Below are 20,512 nucleotides of genomic sequence, written 5' to 3'. Positions count from 1 at the left end.
CACGTCCTTCGATGTATGAGAACATCATTACTCATACGAAACTAAAGTCATAGGATAAATGCATTGGTACTCCATTACAATAATTCGTATTTATTTAAAACCCTTTTAAAAGTAGACATCACATTGAATTCGTGTTTTTTTTATCTATTAAAAGCATGTAAAAAGAAGATATTCTTTTTAGAATCGAATAATCAAGATCTGCTAAAGCATGTTTAACTGTATCGCTACTATAGTGGCGTCCTTGTTTATTTTTATAAATATATATGTTTATTATGGAATATAAGATACAGGTATCACTAATTCCACGTCATTAAATTTGAATCGTTAGACATCCCTAGGGGAGACTGGGTACACTTGATCCCTAGGGGACACTTGGTAATCTTTATTAAAAAATCTACTAAATGCGCAATCTTTTTTTAAACTAGCAACACTTGTTTGTTTATGGCAAGGTTAACTTTCTGTCATAGTTTCGTTGGACAAATATCAGTAGTTTGCAAATGGCCGGCAAACGAAATTTTCTGTGGTGATTTATATAAAATTTGGTAAGTTTTAACACGACATATTTAATAAAGTGTGATGGATTCGCTTTTTTAAAATGTGTATAGCTTTTAGAGCATTGTTTTTCCTGTGGTTTGACGCTTGTTGTTATGAAATAAGTAGTAAAGTGTTTAGAGTTATGCATGTTTCATAACCTCAATGTATTTGGGGAGATTTGATCCTCTTCCATAGGGGTGAATTGATCCCAGGGATCATGTGTCCCATAAGAGGATCAAGTCTACCATACATAAAATATTTACTTTTACACTTTTATGGCGCAATTATTTATTGGTATTTAATTTTTAGAATACGATGCCGCGAAAGTATAAAACTAAAGAAGGTTCAAGAAAAAGAAAGCCAATCGATAAAGAAAAACTAAAACTTGCGGTAGCTGCAGTTCTGGCCGGAAATACACTAAAAGGCACTGCAAAACAATATTCGGTACCTCTCATGACTTTGAAAAGATATGCTAGAAAGCAAAAAGAAAATGACGAGGAAATATCATACGAACCCAACTACAAAAAATCGCAGATATTTTCAGACCAAGAAGAAAATGATTTGGAAGAATATTTGGAAACCGCTAGTAAGTTGTATCATGGCCTCTACCCTAAGAAAGTACGTACGCTAGCTTACCAGTTCGCTAGCAAGAATAAAAAGAAGATTCCTATCAGTTGGGAAGTTAAAAAAGAGGCAAGCTACGATTGGTTTTGGGGTTTTATGGAACGCCATAAGAAATTGTCGTTGAGAAAACCCGAGGCTACAAGTCTATCAAGGGCCACTAGTTTCAATCGCCATAACGTGCAGGCATTCTTCGCAAATTTAAAAAGTTTGATGGAAAGATTCAATTTCGATCCTTCGCAAATATTCAACGTGGACGAAACAGGTATAACAACCGTTCATAAGCCCAAAAAAATTGTTGCTTGTCGAGGCCTAAAGCAAGTGTCGAAAGTGGCATCTGCCGAAAGAGGAGAACTTGTCACGGTCTGTTCGGCAATTAATGCAATTGGACAAAGTTTGCCACCTTTCATGATATTTCCCAGAAAAAACTGGCAAAACAGAATGCTTAACAATGCTCCTCCTGGAAGCAATGGTTGCCCAAATCCCAGTGGCTGGATGACAAAATTAAAACTGATTCAAAATTATGTGATTTATATTTTAGCTGCCCTTATAATTAGTTCCCTTTATAAAATTGGATTTCTAGCAAAAAAGAAAATAAAGTAAACTCACGTGATTCATGTGTCCCCTATGTATGGGAGATTTGATCCCCCGGGATCAAAGCTCCCTTATGGTTGGGAACAAGTGTCCCTGATATAAGGGACACATGATACACGTCCATGGTATGAAGTTTTATGAAATTATGACTAAAATTGTAAACAAATCATGCCCTCTTTCGGATTGTTGATAGATATTTATATTCGAAACATAGAAATATAAAAATTTTAGCAATAATGTAGAGAGTAATAAATTTAGAAACCAAAATACAAAGGTGGGATCAACCCTCCCCAGCCTCCCCTACTCATCGGCTAAGGAGACAGAGGGTGTACGCCGAGAGAAAAAGCCGGCGTAAAAATCTCTCGGTACTCTTTTAAAATACCAAATAATATATATACATTATTCATATTAATATCATCTGAAACTGCAAACAACATAAATTTGAGAGTGTAGAACTATAAGGAGACATTATGCCAAGGTCAAAAGTAAAGTTTTTAACCAATAAAATAGAAGTGCTTAATCATCGCGTTAATAAAAATGTTTATAAATTTTGCATTTGCACTGTCTATAATGCTACTTAACTGCCGGTCGAGATGAGGAAACTTTGGAAAACCTTACACTAATTCGCATTTATAAATAAACTAATAATAGAGCAGTTTTCTTTTAAGATTTGAATGAAGTTTTGTAGATTGCGTGTACGCTTAAATAGTAGAATTAGGTATCTACTTGTAAAGTATATTTGCCATTTTTAAAGTAAAACTTCTTTTACAATCGCCCGTAAAGGTTACACGCACACACTTTTTTAATTAAATGGTATCTCTTTGTCTGAAGTGCCTTGACAACTCTGCTCGGGATGTTTTGGCGAGCGTGGCTCGGCTTTATCGCCCTGAACAGCTTGCCAGCCAGTGGACTGTGAGATGTGTGGTTAAATTTATTTGTATTAACTATCAGGAATATAGTATATGTAGTGTGTGTATTAGCAAGCGGCACTAGATAACTAAATATATGAGAGAGTGAGACGTAAGAACCTTACAACGCTACGGATACCTAAGTCCTACAGATGTACTAGTGAATATATAAATAACTATGGCACCAAAAGAACAGACGTAGCTCTACTGGTAGGATGAAAGGTTCAAGGTGATCTGATTTATTAATTAAAACAACATCTTAAATACTACTTACACCTATTCATACATATATCATATTATTCTTATCGGTGTATCGCACATCTTTAGCTTTTTTTTTAAAGGAACGTCGCTGTTGGCCTTAAGGGCCTTTATAGCTCAGCTTGGCCTGAATGGGCGTTTTACCCGCGGCTAGCGCAAGGGTGTCTCCTGTGAGACTCGGACGGCGGACCTCGGCTTGGGCCGTCGCGGGGTGGTCAATCGCCGAAAGGGCAGGATGGAAGCTCACTGGAGTGAGCGAAACTTTAGCTGTTAAAGCCGTGTCAGCAGTTGTTCAAATAATACATATTTTATAATAATAGTAGTATTCATGTAACCGGTTTTGAAATCTAATGTATTGTTTAAGAAACTTGTGGGTGTTTAGCTGACAAAACTGTAATTTTACTTTTGAGATTTTTTAAGACAAATTTGTACCCTATTATTCTGTCTGAAGGGCTTGTTTTTATGGTCGTGTAATAAATTATTTAAAAAAATCTATAATAACTATGGACTTGGGAGTTGGGACAACAACTTTTCGCCAGGCGTTGCCCACGAACGCTAAACGAATTTGTATGGGAATGACATTAGTTTACGCTTTTCACACAATACCATTCGTAAAAAAATCTTTGGCGGTAGTGGGTCACGCCTGTTGTAAAGGGGTTTTTTCTCAAGCCCAAGAACTAACTAAATACAATTATGTAAATTTGGCTTGACAGCGACCGTCTTACAAAAACAATACGTCTTACAATTACAGACACTTATAGAGAAAATATTACACTTAGGGCCAGTTTTTTGATCCGTAGTAAAAAATGGTTTTACCATTTGTTACATTAACTATAGTTAAATGAATAACCATTGGTAAAATCGTAAATGCGTTTTTCAATCCCTTTTCTAACTATAGTTAATCTTAACAATTTGTCAATTTGTTGCCAGTGCAATGAGCAATGACATCCCAAAAAATGTGGTTCTTTTTTGTGGGGAACATTTATTTTGTATGACAACACTAGACATATTGAGCGAATGAAATCCATTTTAGCCATCTTCATTCGTTATTTGCGCTTTGAAGAGTTTGAAGTGTCAAATTAATCTAAATAACACGATATAAATAAAGTTGCTTTTCTGTGTTTTAATACGGTTTACACCTTTTACGATACTTAAATATATAAATAACGATGTCCGCAAACAGCCAACAGTCAAACAAGTAAGTACAAACATATTTTCGTGTTATTTATTCCGGTTTATCTTGTGTTTCGTAATGGAAAGTAATACATTTATGTTTTGTTAAAGGGACCATACTGCTAACTTCGCCAAAAAAGAAACTGCCAAACTGGTGATGCTTCTCAAGGATTACACAGTCGTAACCTGCAAACAACTGATCACTGCAGCAATCTACAAAAAGATGCAGCTTGGAAATCTCTGTGACGTTTTCAACTCAGATGGGTCTAGACACCAAAGTGTTAAATTTAATATACATTTAATGAAGGTGTAGGCACATTTTTATATTTATTCTTGTATAGCTGTGTCCTACAACAAAAGGAAAAAATCTTTTAACCCTTTGGAAACAAGGAAGCGGATTATGATCCACACGAATAAAAAAAATTGAGTTTTTGAAACAATGACAAATAAGAGAGGATGATTTGTTCAATTATGCTAAGGAAGAGCATCAAAAACATTTGCTGCACCAATGAGAGGCCCACCAAAAATCCATACTGCATAAAGAGGAGGTGCACCAAAAAGTGATGCAGCAGATGGAAGAAAGGCACAATAAATATATGTAGCAGCAAAAAGAGTTGCATCAAATTGAGGTGAAATGCAATTAGAAAATATTTAATTGCTACTTTAGGGTTTCATGTAAATTTTGTAATGTTTTTATAATAAAAATGGTTTGTATTTAAGTTATAATTAAACAGTTTATTAATCAAGTTAAATGTTTTATTTATAAATTCTTGTAATAAAGTAGGTAGACGCTAACTCACAAATGTAATAAAAGCTCTAAAGAATATCATAGGTCCCTAACTAATGTGTAGCTGTAGTTTTTAGTATAAGTACATACAAGTATGATAATTAAGTATAAGCAGTACAATATTAAGTATAATAATTATAAGTTAATATTATTAGTACTATATAAATAATATTAACTCTAATTCATTATGTATTTAATTGCCTATAATATTAACTTATAATAATTATAAGTTAATATTATAGGCAATAAAACACATAATGAATTAGTAATATACTTAATTATATACTGCTGCGGTTCTGTAGCTAGTAATAAAGTAAAATAGGTTTGTATGAGCTGCTGTCTATATATACTCTTGTTCTTGTATTTTATTCATTATAATAATTATAAGTTAATATTATAGGCAATAAAGTAAAGTAGGGTAAATGTAAATTTACGATTAATTTAACTTGACGATTCAAAAGTGTACTTGGTTACCCACTTGAATAAAGATATTTTGAGTTTGATAAAACACATAATGAATTAGTAATATACTTAATTATATTTTGCTGCGGTTCTGTAGCTAGTAATGAAGCAAAATAGGTTGGTATAAGCTGCTGTCTATATATACTCTTGTTCATTGGCAGTTTAAGATCATTCCCAATTTCAGTAACAATCCAGAGCACTGTTCCCTTCGATAGGGGGTAACAGTGACAAAAATCTACATCCCAGGTTTCTAATGGCGGATGACATTGCCTAAATATTTTTGGTCACTCACTAACACATTCTCATATAATATTATCGTCTTCTTCATCGTCTCATTAATTAAAGTATCTCAATATGTTTAAATTCATCATTAGATAGTAATAAACGTATTTATCATAGTTTGATTTCTGTGACAAACAGCTGTTACTATATAAATTACCAGCGGCCATCTTTTTAACCCTCCGATACTGAGTAGTTAACTTTTTTGCCTAATGGTTAGATATTTTACCATTGGATGCTCTTACCACGGATCAAAAAACGCATTTTGCTGATATTTAACTAATAGTAAGGATTTTTTACCAATAGTTGAGTTAACTACGGATCAAAAAACCGACCCTTACAGATTAGATAAGATAAGCAGTCACACCGAAAAACAAAATATGAATGTATCTTTTTATGTAAAAAAATTATATTTATACATAATATGTATATTATATATATAGTCTATAGTTGTGACTTTGACGTTGACAGTCTGAATTGGGATATCGATCGGTATTTCGTTAGTCGCTATTGTAATGTCGCTACACTCTGGTTGTTATTATTGAAATGGCCGACGTTTAGGGGGAGTGTCTCGAAGATACATATTATCTAAACTGTAATTGATATTAGATTAAAATAAGGTAAGTTAATGTATTTGTATTTTACTATAATTATTGACTTTAAATTATTGTTGCTTAATTTAATTTAAATTTACCGTAACAATAGTACTTCCGGCCGAAACCCGGTCTGGTAATTCAAAACAAAATGAGTTTGTATTTAATGATGTAAAAGGAAGTGTTCTTTTGAGTTAAAGTAAGCCCCGTTAATGGTTTAAAATCATGAATAAATATGTCATACACTTAATATTTAATTTATCAAGATGTGTTGCGTAAATGATATCCATGGAAGTTTATTTTTTTTTAATTTTAGGCAGTCGCCGTGGCGAAGGTTCACATTCTAAAAAGACTGAACAATAAAATTGGATTAAAATGGCTTGGCGTTTTAAAGCTTCGAAATATAAAAATGCAGCACCAATAGTGCCCAAACCAGAAGCATGTGTAAGGGATGTATGTGTTGGTTCTTACCAGACTTATGGAAACAACATATGTGCCTCAGCATCTTTTATGGCTTTCAATTGGGAGCATGTAGGGTCGAGTATGGCAGTATTGCCTTTAGATGATTGTGGGAGAAAGAGCAAGACAATGCCTCTGCTTCATGCTCATTCAGACACCATAACTGATATGGATTTTTCGCCCTTCCATGATGGAATACTTTTAACTGGCTCTCAGGATTCTCTGGTAGGTTTCTTACATATATAATAAATAAAATATAGGGCTTATGTAGTATTTTATTGCATATGTTATAACTTTTAAAAGTTTAAAATGGTTTCATGTTAAATGTCACATTAAATTAATATTATGTTTAAGTTATATAGTAATAACTAATTGGGTTTTTAAAAATATTGAAAATGCTGAATCATTCAATTCATTGTGTCTGTCTCTGTTAATTAAGCAGATTTAATGTAATTTTTGTTAACCTATATGTTGAGTCAAGCATAGGAAAGATTGCCTTTCTAGTATTAATGTGTTCTTTAAAGCTGCTTGTAGAATTAACTCATAGACGTTTTACTGATTAAATTAACAGTTCTCACTCTTTGTTTTGTTAAATACTGATTTGATCCATTCAGATTAATATATTATTATACCAGAGGCTATTAAGAAACATCTACAAGGCTTAAGGCTGAATATATATAATAATAATAATAATAATAAAAAATATAAAAATAATAATAAAAAAACAAATTTACAGTAGTGCATAGCTAGGACAGGCCTAGAATAATATTATTATATTTTTGGTTTCAATACATCCAAACTGCGTCTATGTCTGTCAATTATAGGAAATAACATTGTCTTGAGTTTGATATGGAGCTTAATTACAGCTCTTATGTCTTCATTTTGCATTCCCCCTTTACTTAAAAAATTAATTTCTAGGTGAAAGTCTGGCACATACCCCCAGAAGGCCTGAAAGAATCTATCTCGACACCTGAATGTTCACTGTCTCAGAAGCAACGGAGAGTAGAGAACGTAGGTTTCCACCCTGTCGCTGATGGACTAATTCATGTTGCATCAGGTCATGAACTAGCACTGTGGGACTTGACTAAGCAGAAGGAAGCTTTTGGTAAATGTTAATTATATATTATGTTTAATAAAACTTAATTCAACCCCAAATAGTTTGATGTGTTTGTGAGTCAAACATACTTGACAAAACAATAAAAAACTCCCAACCACCTTATTAAATATTGAGGAGGGGCCTACCGACATAGTCTGTAATAAAATCACAAAACAACTTATTTGGTTACTGTGCTACTTTACTCACTAAGACCTTCTCGTAAAAACCAACTGATTCCACCTACATCCAGACTAAAGTTGCATCAATCGGGACCATTGACCTCCTCCATAAAAATATATAATAAATTACCAGAAAATTTGAAGAATTGAACAAATAACTTGAGGTTTACCAAATTTCTAAAGAAATTATTATACATATAAGAAATGTTATTACACTGTTACAGAGTATCTGACTGATAGATTTTAATTTCTTTATAAAAGTTAAGTTTATTAATAATGTTAAGTACCTTTTCGCAACGTGAAACCAAATAAATAATGTATCTTATAAGAATAAAAATGTATAAGAATATAATTAACTATAATAAAGCATTCTCACAACATTGCTGTGCCTAACCAAGGTCCTTATTGTAATAAATTATGAACATAAGGAATGCAATAAAGATTTGAGTTTGAGTTATTTCGCTAAGCTTCCATTCAGTTCAACCGAGACTCGATTACATCCTCGTATCGCCGCTTTAGAGATTTAATTTCTTTCTTAATTTACTAATAATTAATTAATTCACAGTTAACAGAGATCATACGGAAGTCATTCAATCTACTTCGTGGAAGAAAGACGGCAAACTGGTCGCCACATCGTGCAAAGACAAGAAAGTCCGAATCCTGGATCCTCGCGTCGAGAGTCCAGTTCTGAGCGTCGCAAACAGTCATCAGAACATTAAGGACAGCCGCCTCGTTTGGCTCGGCGATAGCGATCGAGTACTAACCACCGGTATGTCCATCTTAGAAATTCAACTTTCTTTTTTATACTCACTAAATATTTGCATTTGCATTAATTCTCAAATAAATTTTGAACAAATTATTGGTAACGAGAGATTATATACTGTTAGTGAGCAACCACTAATAAGTCGAATCGTGCAGTATCTACTTGCTCGAGTCATTGCCTGATAATGAAATATGAATTGATACGAAAAAGATGTAACGTCCGTTCGTAACGTCAGCCGTTCGAGGCGCACGGCCATTGTGATTGCGAATGAAATGACTACGTAACTACTGCATAGCTTTTTTGTTATGAGCTTGATACTCGACCGTCATTTATTAGTTCTGCAATTCATAGTAACTAGTTTGTTTCCTTTAAAAATTGACAAAATTGGCAAAATACACACACACATATATATATGTATTATTTTCTGGTTAGATAACACAAATTTCAACACGCACAGAGATGACGCGAAATACTACTGTCCCTAGTTATTTTTTTTTCTTAAGCCCAACTTGAAATCGCTTGAAATTCTTATTCTAGTTTTGACGAGTTTGAGAAGCGATTCCGAAATGGATCTTAGACTAATTTAAATAGTATAATACTAAGATTATGCTTGGTTTATTCCATTAGTTTTATCTAATTGTCTTATGTCGTATGTATTATGTAGTTTTGCACTTCTTGCGCTTTCTAATTTCATTTTCTCACAGTGGTTTGCTGGAAGAGATCGCTCGAAAGCGATACGGCCGCCAGTTGCCCTCCATTTTTTTAAATTATTTTAATTTTTTTTTGTGCTAGAAATATAAATAAATTATACCTAAAGAGTAAGGATTTGAAACATTCTGTAGAAATATTATACCGTCAGCGAGAAACAACCTACTATATTGTCAAAATATTTAGAGTTAAAAAAAATGGCGTTTATATATATTATAATAAACTCTTTTGATTAAATATTGTCGTCTTAAAAATAGAATCTTCCTCGACAGCAATCAATGCGGGTTGTGCATGTGCAATTAGACTTCCGTTATGTACCGGTGTGCATTTAATGTTCCATTTTCCACGATACTCCGTACGCTCCGTCGAATAAATTGCTGCCCAAAACATAAGGGAACCTCAAAAAGGAATCATTTCTTCGTAGTACTCGCCGGCGTAGATAACAAAACGTTATTTATTCCACTCCTTCCGAGTCCATGCTGTAATATTACCGGCTTTTATAAAAAAAAATTAATTTGCAGAATAAAATCAGAAAACTTTAAAATTTTAGTAATCAGTTAAAAATCGTTTCAGCAGTCCGCGACTTTATTTATTTTGTTAATTTAAAATTAGGAACGAAAACAATCATGCCAATACATCGTCAAATTAATGAAACCTCTTTCTTGTAATATTCATTGAAGTATAGAAAAAAATTTATATATATATAAATAAAGTTCTCGTTTTTCTTGCAAGAGAGATTGCACTATTACCTATTGCAACAGATAAAAAAAAGGGTGCGTGTACTTATGTACGCGCTTAAGAAGTTATACTTCTTTGGCATTATTAAAAATAGTTTTGGATTGCATGCAAATAATTAATTACAATTAAATAATCAAAGACTGGAAAAGGAGTCATTACAGTCAATAAATAAAGTTCAGTTTACATTTGAAAAATTAAATAAATAAATATTTATTATTAATTATTATTCTCTTACATTAGGTGTAACATAAATTCTATTACTATTCGAATGTTGTTTTTAAATTATGTCCAATGCCGTAGCATCTTCCGTGGGCAACTTCATTCTGTTAATTTTGTGTCACGGTGCGCCCGCATCGTAAAATTTCACTCTCATAAATTTTTCATAACTCAGACCTCTCCCGCGAAAGTTCCGGCGACATTACAGTGTCGGGTCGTTTTCAGGCTTCGACTCGGCTCGTTTACGTCAAATCATGATTCGCGACGTTCGAAATCTAACGCAAGCGCAGAAGACGTTGGAGCTGGATTGTTCGACGGGAGTGCTGATGCCGCTGTTCGACCCCGACACGAACATGCTTTTCCTCGCCGGCAAGGGCGACACGACCATTTTGTACATGGAGTTGACGGACAAGGAGCCGTACCTGATCGAAGGCTTGCGGCACTCGGGTGAGTGAAACGGGTATCGTTTTTTTAGCTCTCCGTCAGCCGAACGTTCCTTTAATCGGTTTCGCCGAAACAGGTGAACAGACGAAAGGGGCGTGCCTGGTGCCGAAGCGCGCGCTGCGCGTCATGGAGGGCGAGGTGAACCGAGTCATGCAGCTCACGGGCTCGTGCGTCGTGCCCATCATGTACCAAGTGCCCAGAAAGGTAGGCCTTCCCTCGCCGCCCTTCAATCTAGCACACTCGAACACTCACTATGGCTCGACGATTACAGAGCTACCGGGAGTACCACGCCGACCTGTACCCGGACACCTGCGGCGCCGCCACCTTCCTCAGCGCGCCCATGTGGCTCGACGGGCTGGACCATCCCGTGCCCGCCATATCCTTGCATCCCGAAGCCAACAACTGTACGCAGGTGCGTAAGTCGCTCGGCTCGGATTTAGGAGGAGACTCTATTCCCTCGGAATCTATCCCCGATCGCCAACTATTTGTGTATCCTCGAATATTTTTAGTTGTAGTTTTCGTTTTGCGAGAGATCCGCTCTATCAATATTTACCGCTCCATCTCCTACGGTAATGCTAGTTATGTTTTTGTGTTATGTTACGTGTGTTGTGTTTTTTGTTTGTTTTTATTTTGTGTGTGCCGGTAGTTATTTTAGTGGTTTTTGTGACTGTCTCGTATCGTAGCTAGTGATATTTTTTGGTGTTTTGGTTGCGTAAGTAATGCTCAATTAGTTTGTCAATTTATATTAATATCATAATGAGTGTCCGCTATTTAATATGTAATTCACGGCAGGTACACCGTGGCGATTTGGAAGAGTTAGTGAAAAAAATACTAGCGATGCCGATCCAAAAGAAAAGTGATAAAAAAATAGTGACGCAAACACACGCAGACGCGAAACCGCCCGAGCCCCCGATCGCGACCCCCGACAGAGAAGACGACAGAATAGATTTCGTAAACGTCAAAGACATGATCAAAGGCATGGAGAAGCAAAAGACAGAGCCGAAAGAACACTCGAAGGAAAACGGATTCCTTAAGAAAAGTAACGGGCACGAGGAAAAAGAAGATTCGAAAAGAGACAGCTTAGATAAGACGGATTCGGAGTCGAGCGAAAGTTCAATGAACGGGATCCAAGCCCCGAAGCCTCTGCCCAGGTCTTCCATATCGGAGGCCGGCTCGGCCGCCGACGACGGTGAGGCGCCCAAACCGAAACCCAGGACTACGGCGGCGCCCGTTTCGGGCTATAAGGTACTCTAGTCGCGAGTAGAGCAGTCGTTTAAATATATTTGTTTATGCCAAAAACCAGCGCCTTTGAATACTGAACGTCGGCTGTTCGCTACCAGTATTATCAACGTCTGAGGGAGCAGAGAACTTATCATCCCGCCATTTCAATACCGTTGCTATTGTGTCGATTAATTTATACTTGACTATTTCAGCCCCGCCTCGGCCCGAAACCCTTTTCGGCCTCGACGGGAACCGAAGAGTTTTCCTTCGACAGAGTATTCTCCGTGCCGGCCGTTCCCGGAGTCGACAAGAGCGATTCCTGTAAGTAGTGTGTCACCGGACGAACCCGCCGACCTTCTCCCTTTTCATCGATCGAATCTCGCTCGCAGCCACTCCGCCGGCGTCGGCGCCGATTTCGAGCTCTCCGGCGACGACGACTCCCGTCTCCCGAGAGGCCGACGACGAGAAGTCTCTCTCTCCCGCCGCCGACGCGGAAGTCGCGCCCAAAGGTCAGTCGGAGGCCCCGCAATGGTCCACGGTGACCGGAAAGGTCTACAACCGATGCTCTGTTTCAGAAGAGTACACGAACGGCAAATCCGACGCGAGCGTCGAAGAAGATCTCGACGGCTCGGACGGGGGACCCGGGCCCAAGACGCCGACCACCGCCGACCGACGCCGCCTCTTCGAGACCACGGAGTGAGAAATCTTTGCGTCTCTCTCGTTTCGGTATCGGTTCTGACCTAATTCCCTCCGCTTGCGTCGTTTCAGCGGAGTGAAGTCGATCGCGGATCGGCGACGAGCATACGAAGTGCGCTCCCTGAGCTCCGCGCCCGAGGCGGAGGCGCCTCTCTCGCCCGCCCCGCTCAGGTGCGACCCTCTCGCCTTCCCCGCCTCGTAGGCTCTACTCTTCGCGCTATTTCATTGTCCCGTTTTACAGGCGAAGGGACTCCTTGAAGTCTCGCAAGAGTCCAGATCGAGAGGAGAAACGTTCGTCCGTTCCGAACGTCGCCACCAAACGCACTTCGACCGTTTTCGGTGAGTTCGATTATCCGTTTGGGCTTCGGGGAAGTAAAAAAATACGAACCGATGCTAATATATTATTATTAACTTAATAATATTTAATTCGATTTTAGATCTAACCGACCGAAAAGAACATAAAACGTGAGGGTCGGGAACTAAATACGTCCGTAACTTTTGGAAAATCTTTTCCAGGTAAAGTGTCCAAGTTCCGTCACCTGAAGGGCACGCCGGGGCACAAGTCGACCCACGTCGAGAACATCAAGAACGTCAGCCGACAGATCTCCGGGGAGTGCGACGGATTCTGCGGTGAGTTCCTCCGCTCGACTCCCGCCGCGTCCGAGACGAATCCGACTGATCGACGAATCTCCTCCAGCGAACGCCGTCCGCTGCGCCGTCCCGGTGAGCGCCGGCGCCGGCGGCGGCCGGGTGGCCGTCGTGGAGCTGCCGACGGGCGCCACGCCCTTCGCCACGGCGCCGCCCTCGCACCCCGCCGGCCTGCACCCGCCCGCCCTGCTGCACCCGGCGGCCCTGCAGGACTTCGCCTTCGACCCCTTCCGGCCGGAGCGCCTCCTCGTCGCCTGCGACGACGGCGCGATCCGCGAGTGGATCGTGCCCGACGGCGGCCTCACCGCCCCGACGAGCGAACCCGAGCGGACGTTCGCCGCGCACGCGGACAAGATCTACGCGATCCGCTTCCACCCGACCGCCTCCGACCTGCTGGCCACCGCCGCGCACGACCACTCGGTGAAGATCTGGGACCTCGCCGCCGAGCCGCCGACGGCGGCCATCACGCTCGCCGGCCACGCCGACCAGATCTTCGCGCTCGCCTGGTCGCAGTACGGCGAGTACCTCGCGACCGTCTGCCGGGACGGCTACGTCAGGGTGAGTGACGGGGCGGTCGGCCCCCGCCGGCCCCCAGAAGCGGGTGGCGCGTGACGTGTCGCCGATCTTTCGCAGATTTACGAGCCGCGGGCGTCGAGCGAGCCGCTGCGCCGGGGCCGGAGCGCCGCGGGCGGACGAGGGGCGCGGCTCGTGTGGGCGCTGCGGGACTCGCACCTCGTGGTCACGGGCTTCGACAAGTGAGTCGGGCGGAGCGCCGATTTCGAATCTCGCTCGCCGGGCGCCGCCGAGCTCTCACGGTCGACGTGTTTCAGGGTGTCCGAGCGCCAGATCCTGCTGTACAAGGCCGCCGACCTGTCGGCGCCCGTCTGCACGGTCGGCCTGGACGTCTCGCCGGCGATTCTGCTGACGCACATCGACCACGACTCCGGCACTCTGTTCCTGACGGGCCGGGTGAGATTTCCTCTCGCGACCGTCGACCTCTCCTCGCGACGTCCCGCTCATCGTCCCGACTCCTTCGCAGGGCGACTCGACCATATATTGCTACGAGGTGACTCCGGAGCCGCCCTTCCTGTGCGCTCTGTCGCACCATCGCTCCTCGTCGCTGCATCAAGGGATCTGTTTCTTGCAAAAGAACGCGCTGGCCGTCGAAAAGGTGAGAACGAGAGGAACCTTTTTGGAGCATCGTTTAGCAACTCCAAACGACGGGAAATTTCCCTAATATTTTGCAGCGAGAAGAAGAAATAGTTATTCACGTTCACGTTTTTCCTACGTATAGAAACGGCGAATCTTTAATAGAATATTGTTAACGAACTTCCGCAGGTGGAATTCGCGAGAGCGCTTCGCCTGACGAACGGAAACGTGGAGCCGCTGTCCTTCACGGTGCCTAGGATCAAGGTGAGCCCGGTTCGATCTTCCTCCGCTCCTCTCGGACGACGATCGAACGCCCGACTCGGTTTCAGAGCGAGCTGTTCCAAGACGACCTGTTTCCTCCCACGCTCGTGACGTGGCGGAGCTGGCAGACGGGGCGCCGATGGCTCGAGAGGCGACCCGCGACGCCCGAGGTGGCGAGCCTGCAGCCGCCGGGCATGGAGCCGCTGTCGGCCCGCGCCGCGCCGCCGGCCGCGCCCAAGGGCAAGCCGAAGCCGGACCTCGTCGAGGCGCACGTCCCGCTCGACGCCAAGGAGAAGCAGAACAGCGTGAGTACCCGAGAGGGCGAGGCCGGCGCGCCCTCGGCCCTCGCCGCGCTCACCGCCCGCTCGTGCTTTCAGATAATGAAATCGATGAGCGCCAGAGTGACCGTCAACCTCAAGCTGGAGCAGGACGCCATGGAGGGCGTCGACGACTCGGAGTGGGAGCAGTGAGGCTCTCTTCGACGCGGCCGCCCTTCGACGGCGTCGACGGAACGAGTCTCGTTTCGATATCGTCTCAATATCGTGCCCTATAAAACACGAATCGTATAATATCGTAGTTTTTATCCTTAAGAAGCCTCACCTCTCGTCACATTCCTACGGCTGCCGTTCGAGCATTTATCAAACTATCCAAATACTTACGTAAACATAGAGGTAGATAAGAAAATGTAGGACCTTCGATTTTAAGGAATTGATCTTCGAGTGACAGTCGCCGTTTCAATATTTTATAGATTTTTAAGTAAACGTCGAAACGAAAGCGTCGGCGCCGCCGGCTGATGCCGGACGTTCTGAAATATCGACGAAATCTTAGCACTTTTTATATCGATATTTTACGAACTATATTATAGTTACACGTCACGTTTTGCTCAAAATGCCAAAGAATTTTCTTGAAAAATTTCTATTAGAGGCAATTTTTTGATAGTTATTATTATTTTTTAATGAATGAATTCGAATATAATGAATTTGCTGCAAAAAATTGCGCCGTACTCGGGAGTCAGATTAGCTTTGACGAGACCGAGCCGGAACCGCGCTCTATCGAGTCGCTATTTGTAAAAAGCTTCCTTTCTCGCTCGCACCCGCGCCGCGCCGGGGCTTCAGGGTGCGCGAGAGGGGGACGGGTACCTACGCTTTCGTACTACTTAAAACTTATGTATAGAGTATTTTATTCGCTAGTCAAAAGTAAAACGTATGATATTTTCAATTGTATTATTTTCGTCGAATTAAGCTTTACATTGCTTTAACTTTGTTCGGTGTGATCGGTTCGACGATCGATATTATTTAGTGATAGCGTTTTTGTGGACAAATACGGAGACACAATTGTTTAGAGACTAAACGAAACATTATTTTTTAATTAATATCGATCGTCGCCAGCTTCGCCCCGATTAGTGACGTCACCCGACACGGTAAGAAACTTCACGCACCAATTTATTAATTTTTATTTAACATTGTGAGTGAATAGAACTCTTAATTATAACATATCAAGTTCTGCCTTGGTTATTTAACTGTCGATTTCGTCGAGTTACTTACACTTTGAAAGATGATTTTCAAGTACCGCGAAGTGTAGTGCCTAGGACGAAGGCACATAAGATATGCTCACTTCGATGAAATGGGTTTGTTGACCTCGCTCGTTATAATTTAAGTTCGCAGCGCAAAATAATAGCACAAAACGCAATCGGCTCAAAATCCACTGAGTTGTGAAAAGACAATATCGCCCCAATCAAATGTTTCAATTCGTGCCAACCGTTTTTGTGCATTAAAAAACCGGTAAGCCCCGAGAAAAATAAACACTGGTGACTTTGTAATGATATTAAAGAACAAGATTACGAAACGAAGTAGCGAATATTTAATTTATTTGAAATATTAAAACTTGTTCTCGTCACGGAATGAAAGTAAAACGGCTTCAGTGTTTGTTCTGCCTTTATTTTTGATCCGAGATAGTGTTATGAATAAAGAATGTCAATAGTGAATTGAATGCGTGTAGTTTTGTATTTTTGTATGATCGTACAATTCGTACACCTTATAACCCTAGTGATAAGTCCTAATATTTGGAAATATTTTATTTTGCATTTTTTTATTAAACTCTTGCTAAATGTAAGGTGTGTTTTATTTATAATAATATAATCGAGATAAGTTTGGAAATTTTCGGTTCGGTTTGATTTTTCCCTTCGACTGCAAAGAACCTGAAAAAGGCGATGTAGCTCAGTGGATGAAGGTGAGGAATGGTCCCACAGAAAAAGTTTTGTAATCTGCTGAGATGAAATCTCTCATGAAAGAGTGACGTGTCCTTGCGACGTAGAAACTAACATGTAAGTATCTTCAGATTTATTGAATAAGTAGGCACTGTACGAGTCAAGGCTGTACATTTTGCTCACTCAGGCTTTCTTTATTTTATAAACGTGGCGATTTTCTTATAAAGTCGTCGAAGTTACGCCAGAAGTAGGCAGTCTCTTTGACAACATTGCAGTCATTCCATACATATCAATTAACATTGCTATATTTCGCTTATATTCTATTGTTGTACGCGAGTGGTTAATATAGAGTAAAACTAAAATCCTCTATTATTTAAAGCAGTGATTCCCACGGTCCAGGTGGTCTATATCGACCCTAGACTAGGGGTCTATGACAACCTGCAAGGGGTCTACGTCAGCGAAAAAAAAAATTGGGGGTCCATGAAATGAAAATGGGGGTCCACGATAGTGGATCTCAACACATACACTGATAGTACCTATTTACTTACATCATACTATCTTATAATATCAAAACATATACATTATATTGACTTATTGCTTATGATATTTTATTTAAAGTTTATTTTATGTTTATTTAATGCTACGTATATTTTACATAACAGATACAAAATTTTACAATATCAGGTAAGTAGGGGGTCTACCCAACACGGAAAAACATGGCAAGGGGTCTACGACACAAAAAGGTTTGGGGAACTCTGATTTAAAGCACCCCGATGACCCAGGAACAGTACAAGTAGTGTAAGAACTATTCTATAATATGTTTATTATAATAAAAGAGTAAAAACAAAAATAACAACAACTAATAACAAATAAGCGAATGAGGGCAATCTGAAAGAAGTAGGTTTTTCACTGATACATTAAGCTTAGTTCGTACAAACACAAGCCTAAATTTAAGAAAGACTGAAGAAATTAGTAAAAGAATACTTACCGCATTATGGGATGGACTATTTTAACTCCCAAAATCACCTTATTGAGAATAAGCCAATGTAACTGTTCTTTAATAGATTGTTGACTTGCAAACTCAAACAGAATCTTTATTTTGTTTCATAAATAAACCTTATTCCCGTGCCGTTGCTACGTAAATTGTACCGTTATCAGACAATACATGGGATATCCCATTGTAGGTTGAAGAGTTTGCCCACTGGCCAGACAACCTCTCTCACCGCTATAAATCGGTTGGTACTATGTACGATTATTTGTTGGATGCTTTATTTCGTAAACGTAATAATTTGAGGCATCAAAACGTCCGCCAACTCGTACTGTATTGTAATCCAGAAACGGTACTCCGTTTTGCGTTTGATACTACTTCATTCATATTCAATACATAACCTGTTCCTGGCGTTACTCAATTCGCTAGTTGATAGTGCACCTAGGCTTTAGTAGTGTTATTTTCTATAATAAGTATGGATCGAAGAAAATATGAAACTGTTCTCTGTAATGAAGTCAATGAAGAGTACCTATTAAAATCAATCAATGGTTCTTTAATTACACCCGAATTAATTGAGACCTTAATCGGGAAACTCCGTCACTATGGCATCAAGAATACCGCACTGAATCTTCTGACTTCCTATTTACACGGAAGAACTCAGAAGGTTGAAGTGAATGGTAAGAGGTCCTCTGGGTCGGAAGTAGATATGGGGGTACCACAGGGCTCAATTCTTGGCCCTTTCCTCTTTCTTGTTTATATAAATGATCTACCTTTCATGGTAGAAAGAAAACATCAGATAGTTTTGTTTGCTGATGACACGTCCTTGATTTTTAAAATCAAACGACAAATAACAAATTTTGACAAGAGGTCCTCTGGGTCGGAAGTAGATATGGGGGTACCACAGGGCTCAAGTCTTGGCCCTTTCCTCTTTCTTGTTTATATAAATGATCTACCTTTCATGGTAGAAAGAAAACATCAGATAGTTTTGTTTGCTGATGACACGTCCTTGATTTTTAAAATCAAACGACAAATAACAAATTTTGACGATGTAAACAATGCTCTATCTTCGATTGTCCATTGGTTTAATATGAATAACCTTCTACTTAATGCAAAAAAGACAAAATGCCTTAAATTTTCTGCAAAAAATGCAAGGGTTATGGATACTAGACCAATTATAAACGATGAGGAATTGAATCTGGATGATACAACTATATTTCTCGGAATCACCATGGATTCAAAACTTCAGTGGTCCCCTCAAATTAACGGATTGGCGAAATGACTTAGTTCTGCAGCCTACGCGGTTAAAAAAATTCGCTCACTAACTGATGTCGATACAGCTAGACTTGTTTATTTTAGTTACTTTCATAGCTTAATGACTTATGGCTTATTATTATGGGGTCATGCTGCTGATGTCGAAACTATTTTCATCCTGCAGAAGAGGGCTATTCGTGCAATCTATAATTTAAAATGTAGGGAATCTCTTAGAGATAAATTCAAGGAAATTAATATACTTACCTTTCCCTCGCAATATATTTATGAAAATATTATGTATGTATACAAAAATAGTGATAAGTTTACTAGAATAGAACATACGCACAATGTTAATACACGGAACAAACGTAGGCTGCAATTTCCCCGTACTAGACTTTGGATAGTCTAGTTAGTAATTCTTTTTTGGGGAAAAGGATACTCTTCTTTAATAAAATCCCAGAGGCTCTTTTATCTCTGCCTTTCAATAAATTTAAGAAATGTATTAAAGAAAAGCTGTGTAAAAAGGCTTACTATAAAGTCAACGATTATCTAGTTGATAAAAGGGCCTGGGACTAGTGCTAGACAGGCTACCTCTAATTAATTTGCGATATTTGTTTTAAAATAAGTGTTATTTGATGATTTGATATTTTAAAAGAGTACCGAGAGTTTTTTACGCCGGCTTTTTCTCTCGGCCTACACCCTCTGTCTTCTTTGCCGATGAGTAGGGATGCCTAAAAATTCAAATTTAATGACGTGGAATAAGTGATACATGTATCTTATGTTCCATAATAAACATATATTTTTTTTTTAACCTTAATTTGGGTATACTATTTGAATCAAAATCTTTTAAAACAGGCCATTTCAGGACCTAGCTGCCACAAATTAATATTTATATTTTTAGCTTGAATTCCCCTAGATATAACATCAGCAGGATTTAATAAATTCGGATAGCACGTATAGTTATGCTAAAGAAAAAGGTTTTTTGTTTCACTACTGCGATTGGCTACAGATGTTTTCAATCTACCTATATACCCTTAAAATACGATACTGCAGTCACTCCAATGTACTGTCCGCGTGGGGGTTTGATGGCACCGCAGAATCGCACCTGATTGACTCTAAAACCGATTTTGTGCTTACCTCCACATGCTTAAGAGCGAGCAAAGATTACGCCAGAACATTGGAACTTATGAGTAATCATCCCCCTACACACGAATGGTACTTTGGATTGCCTGAATTACAGAGTCATGGGGGTCATAGGACCTAAGGCATGTCAACACCTG

At 39.8% G+C, this 20,512-nt stretch overlaps 1 protein-coding gene and 2 long non-coding RNA genes across 4 annotated transcripts; all 3 read left to right on the top strand.

Moving 5' to 3' along the window:
• The first annotated feature begins 510 nt into the window (after positions 1-510).
• On the top strand, positions 511-1,166 carry LOC125051818. The gene is made up of 2 exons (XR_007117355.1): positions 511-542; positions 844-1,166. It is a non-coding gene; the product is annotated as an uncharacterized LOC125051818 (long non-coding RNA).
• A 2,770-nt stretch (positions 1,167-3,936) lies between these two features.
• LOC125051958 lies at positions 3,937-4,728 on the top strand. Its single transcript, XR_007117376.1, has 2 exons — positions 3,937-4,113; positions 4,200-4,728. It is a non-coding gene; the product is annotated as an uncharacterized LOC125051958 (long non-coding RNA).
• A 1,350-nt stretch (positions 4,729-6,078) lies between these two features.
• Positions 6,079-16,327, top strand: LOC125051611 (coronin-7). 2 transcript variants are annotated; one of them, XM_047652052.1, is made up of 21 exons: positions 6,079-6,236; positions 6,526-6,893; positions 7,587-7,773; positions 8,509-8,712; positions 10,594-10,815; positions 10,889-11,016; positions 11,084-11,224; positions 11,605-12,057; positions 12,246-12,354; positions 12,423-12,542; positions 12,609-12,729; positions 12,802-12,900; positions 12,971-13,068; positions 13,246-13,359; positions 13,427-13,935; positions 14,011-14,132; positions 14,208-14,346; positions 14,417-14,548; positions 14,716-14,790; positions 14,856-15,092; positions 15,165-16,327. In XM_047652052.1, the coding sequence occupies exons 2-21, from the start codon at positions 6,585-6,587 to the stop codon at positions 15,255-15,257; spliced, it is 3,612 nt and encodes a 1,203-aa protein (XP_047508008.1). In that variant the 5' UTR covers positions 6,079-6,236; positions 6,526-6,584; the 3' UTR covers positions 15,258-16,327. The 2 variants fall into 2 exon arrangements, with proteins under 2 accessions (XP_047508008.1, XP_047508009.1); XM_047652053.1 differs by lacking the exon at positions 11,605-12,057 and having other exon boundaries at positions 6,082-6,236.
• The last annotated feature ends 4,185 nt before the right edge of the window (positions 16,328-20,512 follow it).

Source organism: Pieris napi, chromosome 8, assembly GCF_905475465.1.
Source record: "Pieris napi chromosome 8, ilPieNapi1.2, whole genome shotgun sequence".
Classification (NCBI taxonomy): Eukaryota; Metazoa; Arthropoda; class Insecta; order Lepidoptera; family Pieridae; genus Pieris; species Pieris napi.
The sequence above is the reverse complement of the archived record's forward strand: the minus strand, read 5'-3'. Positions and strand labels throughout refer to the sequence as shown.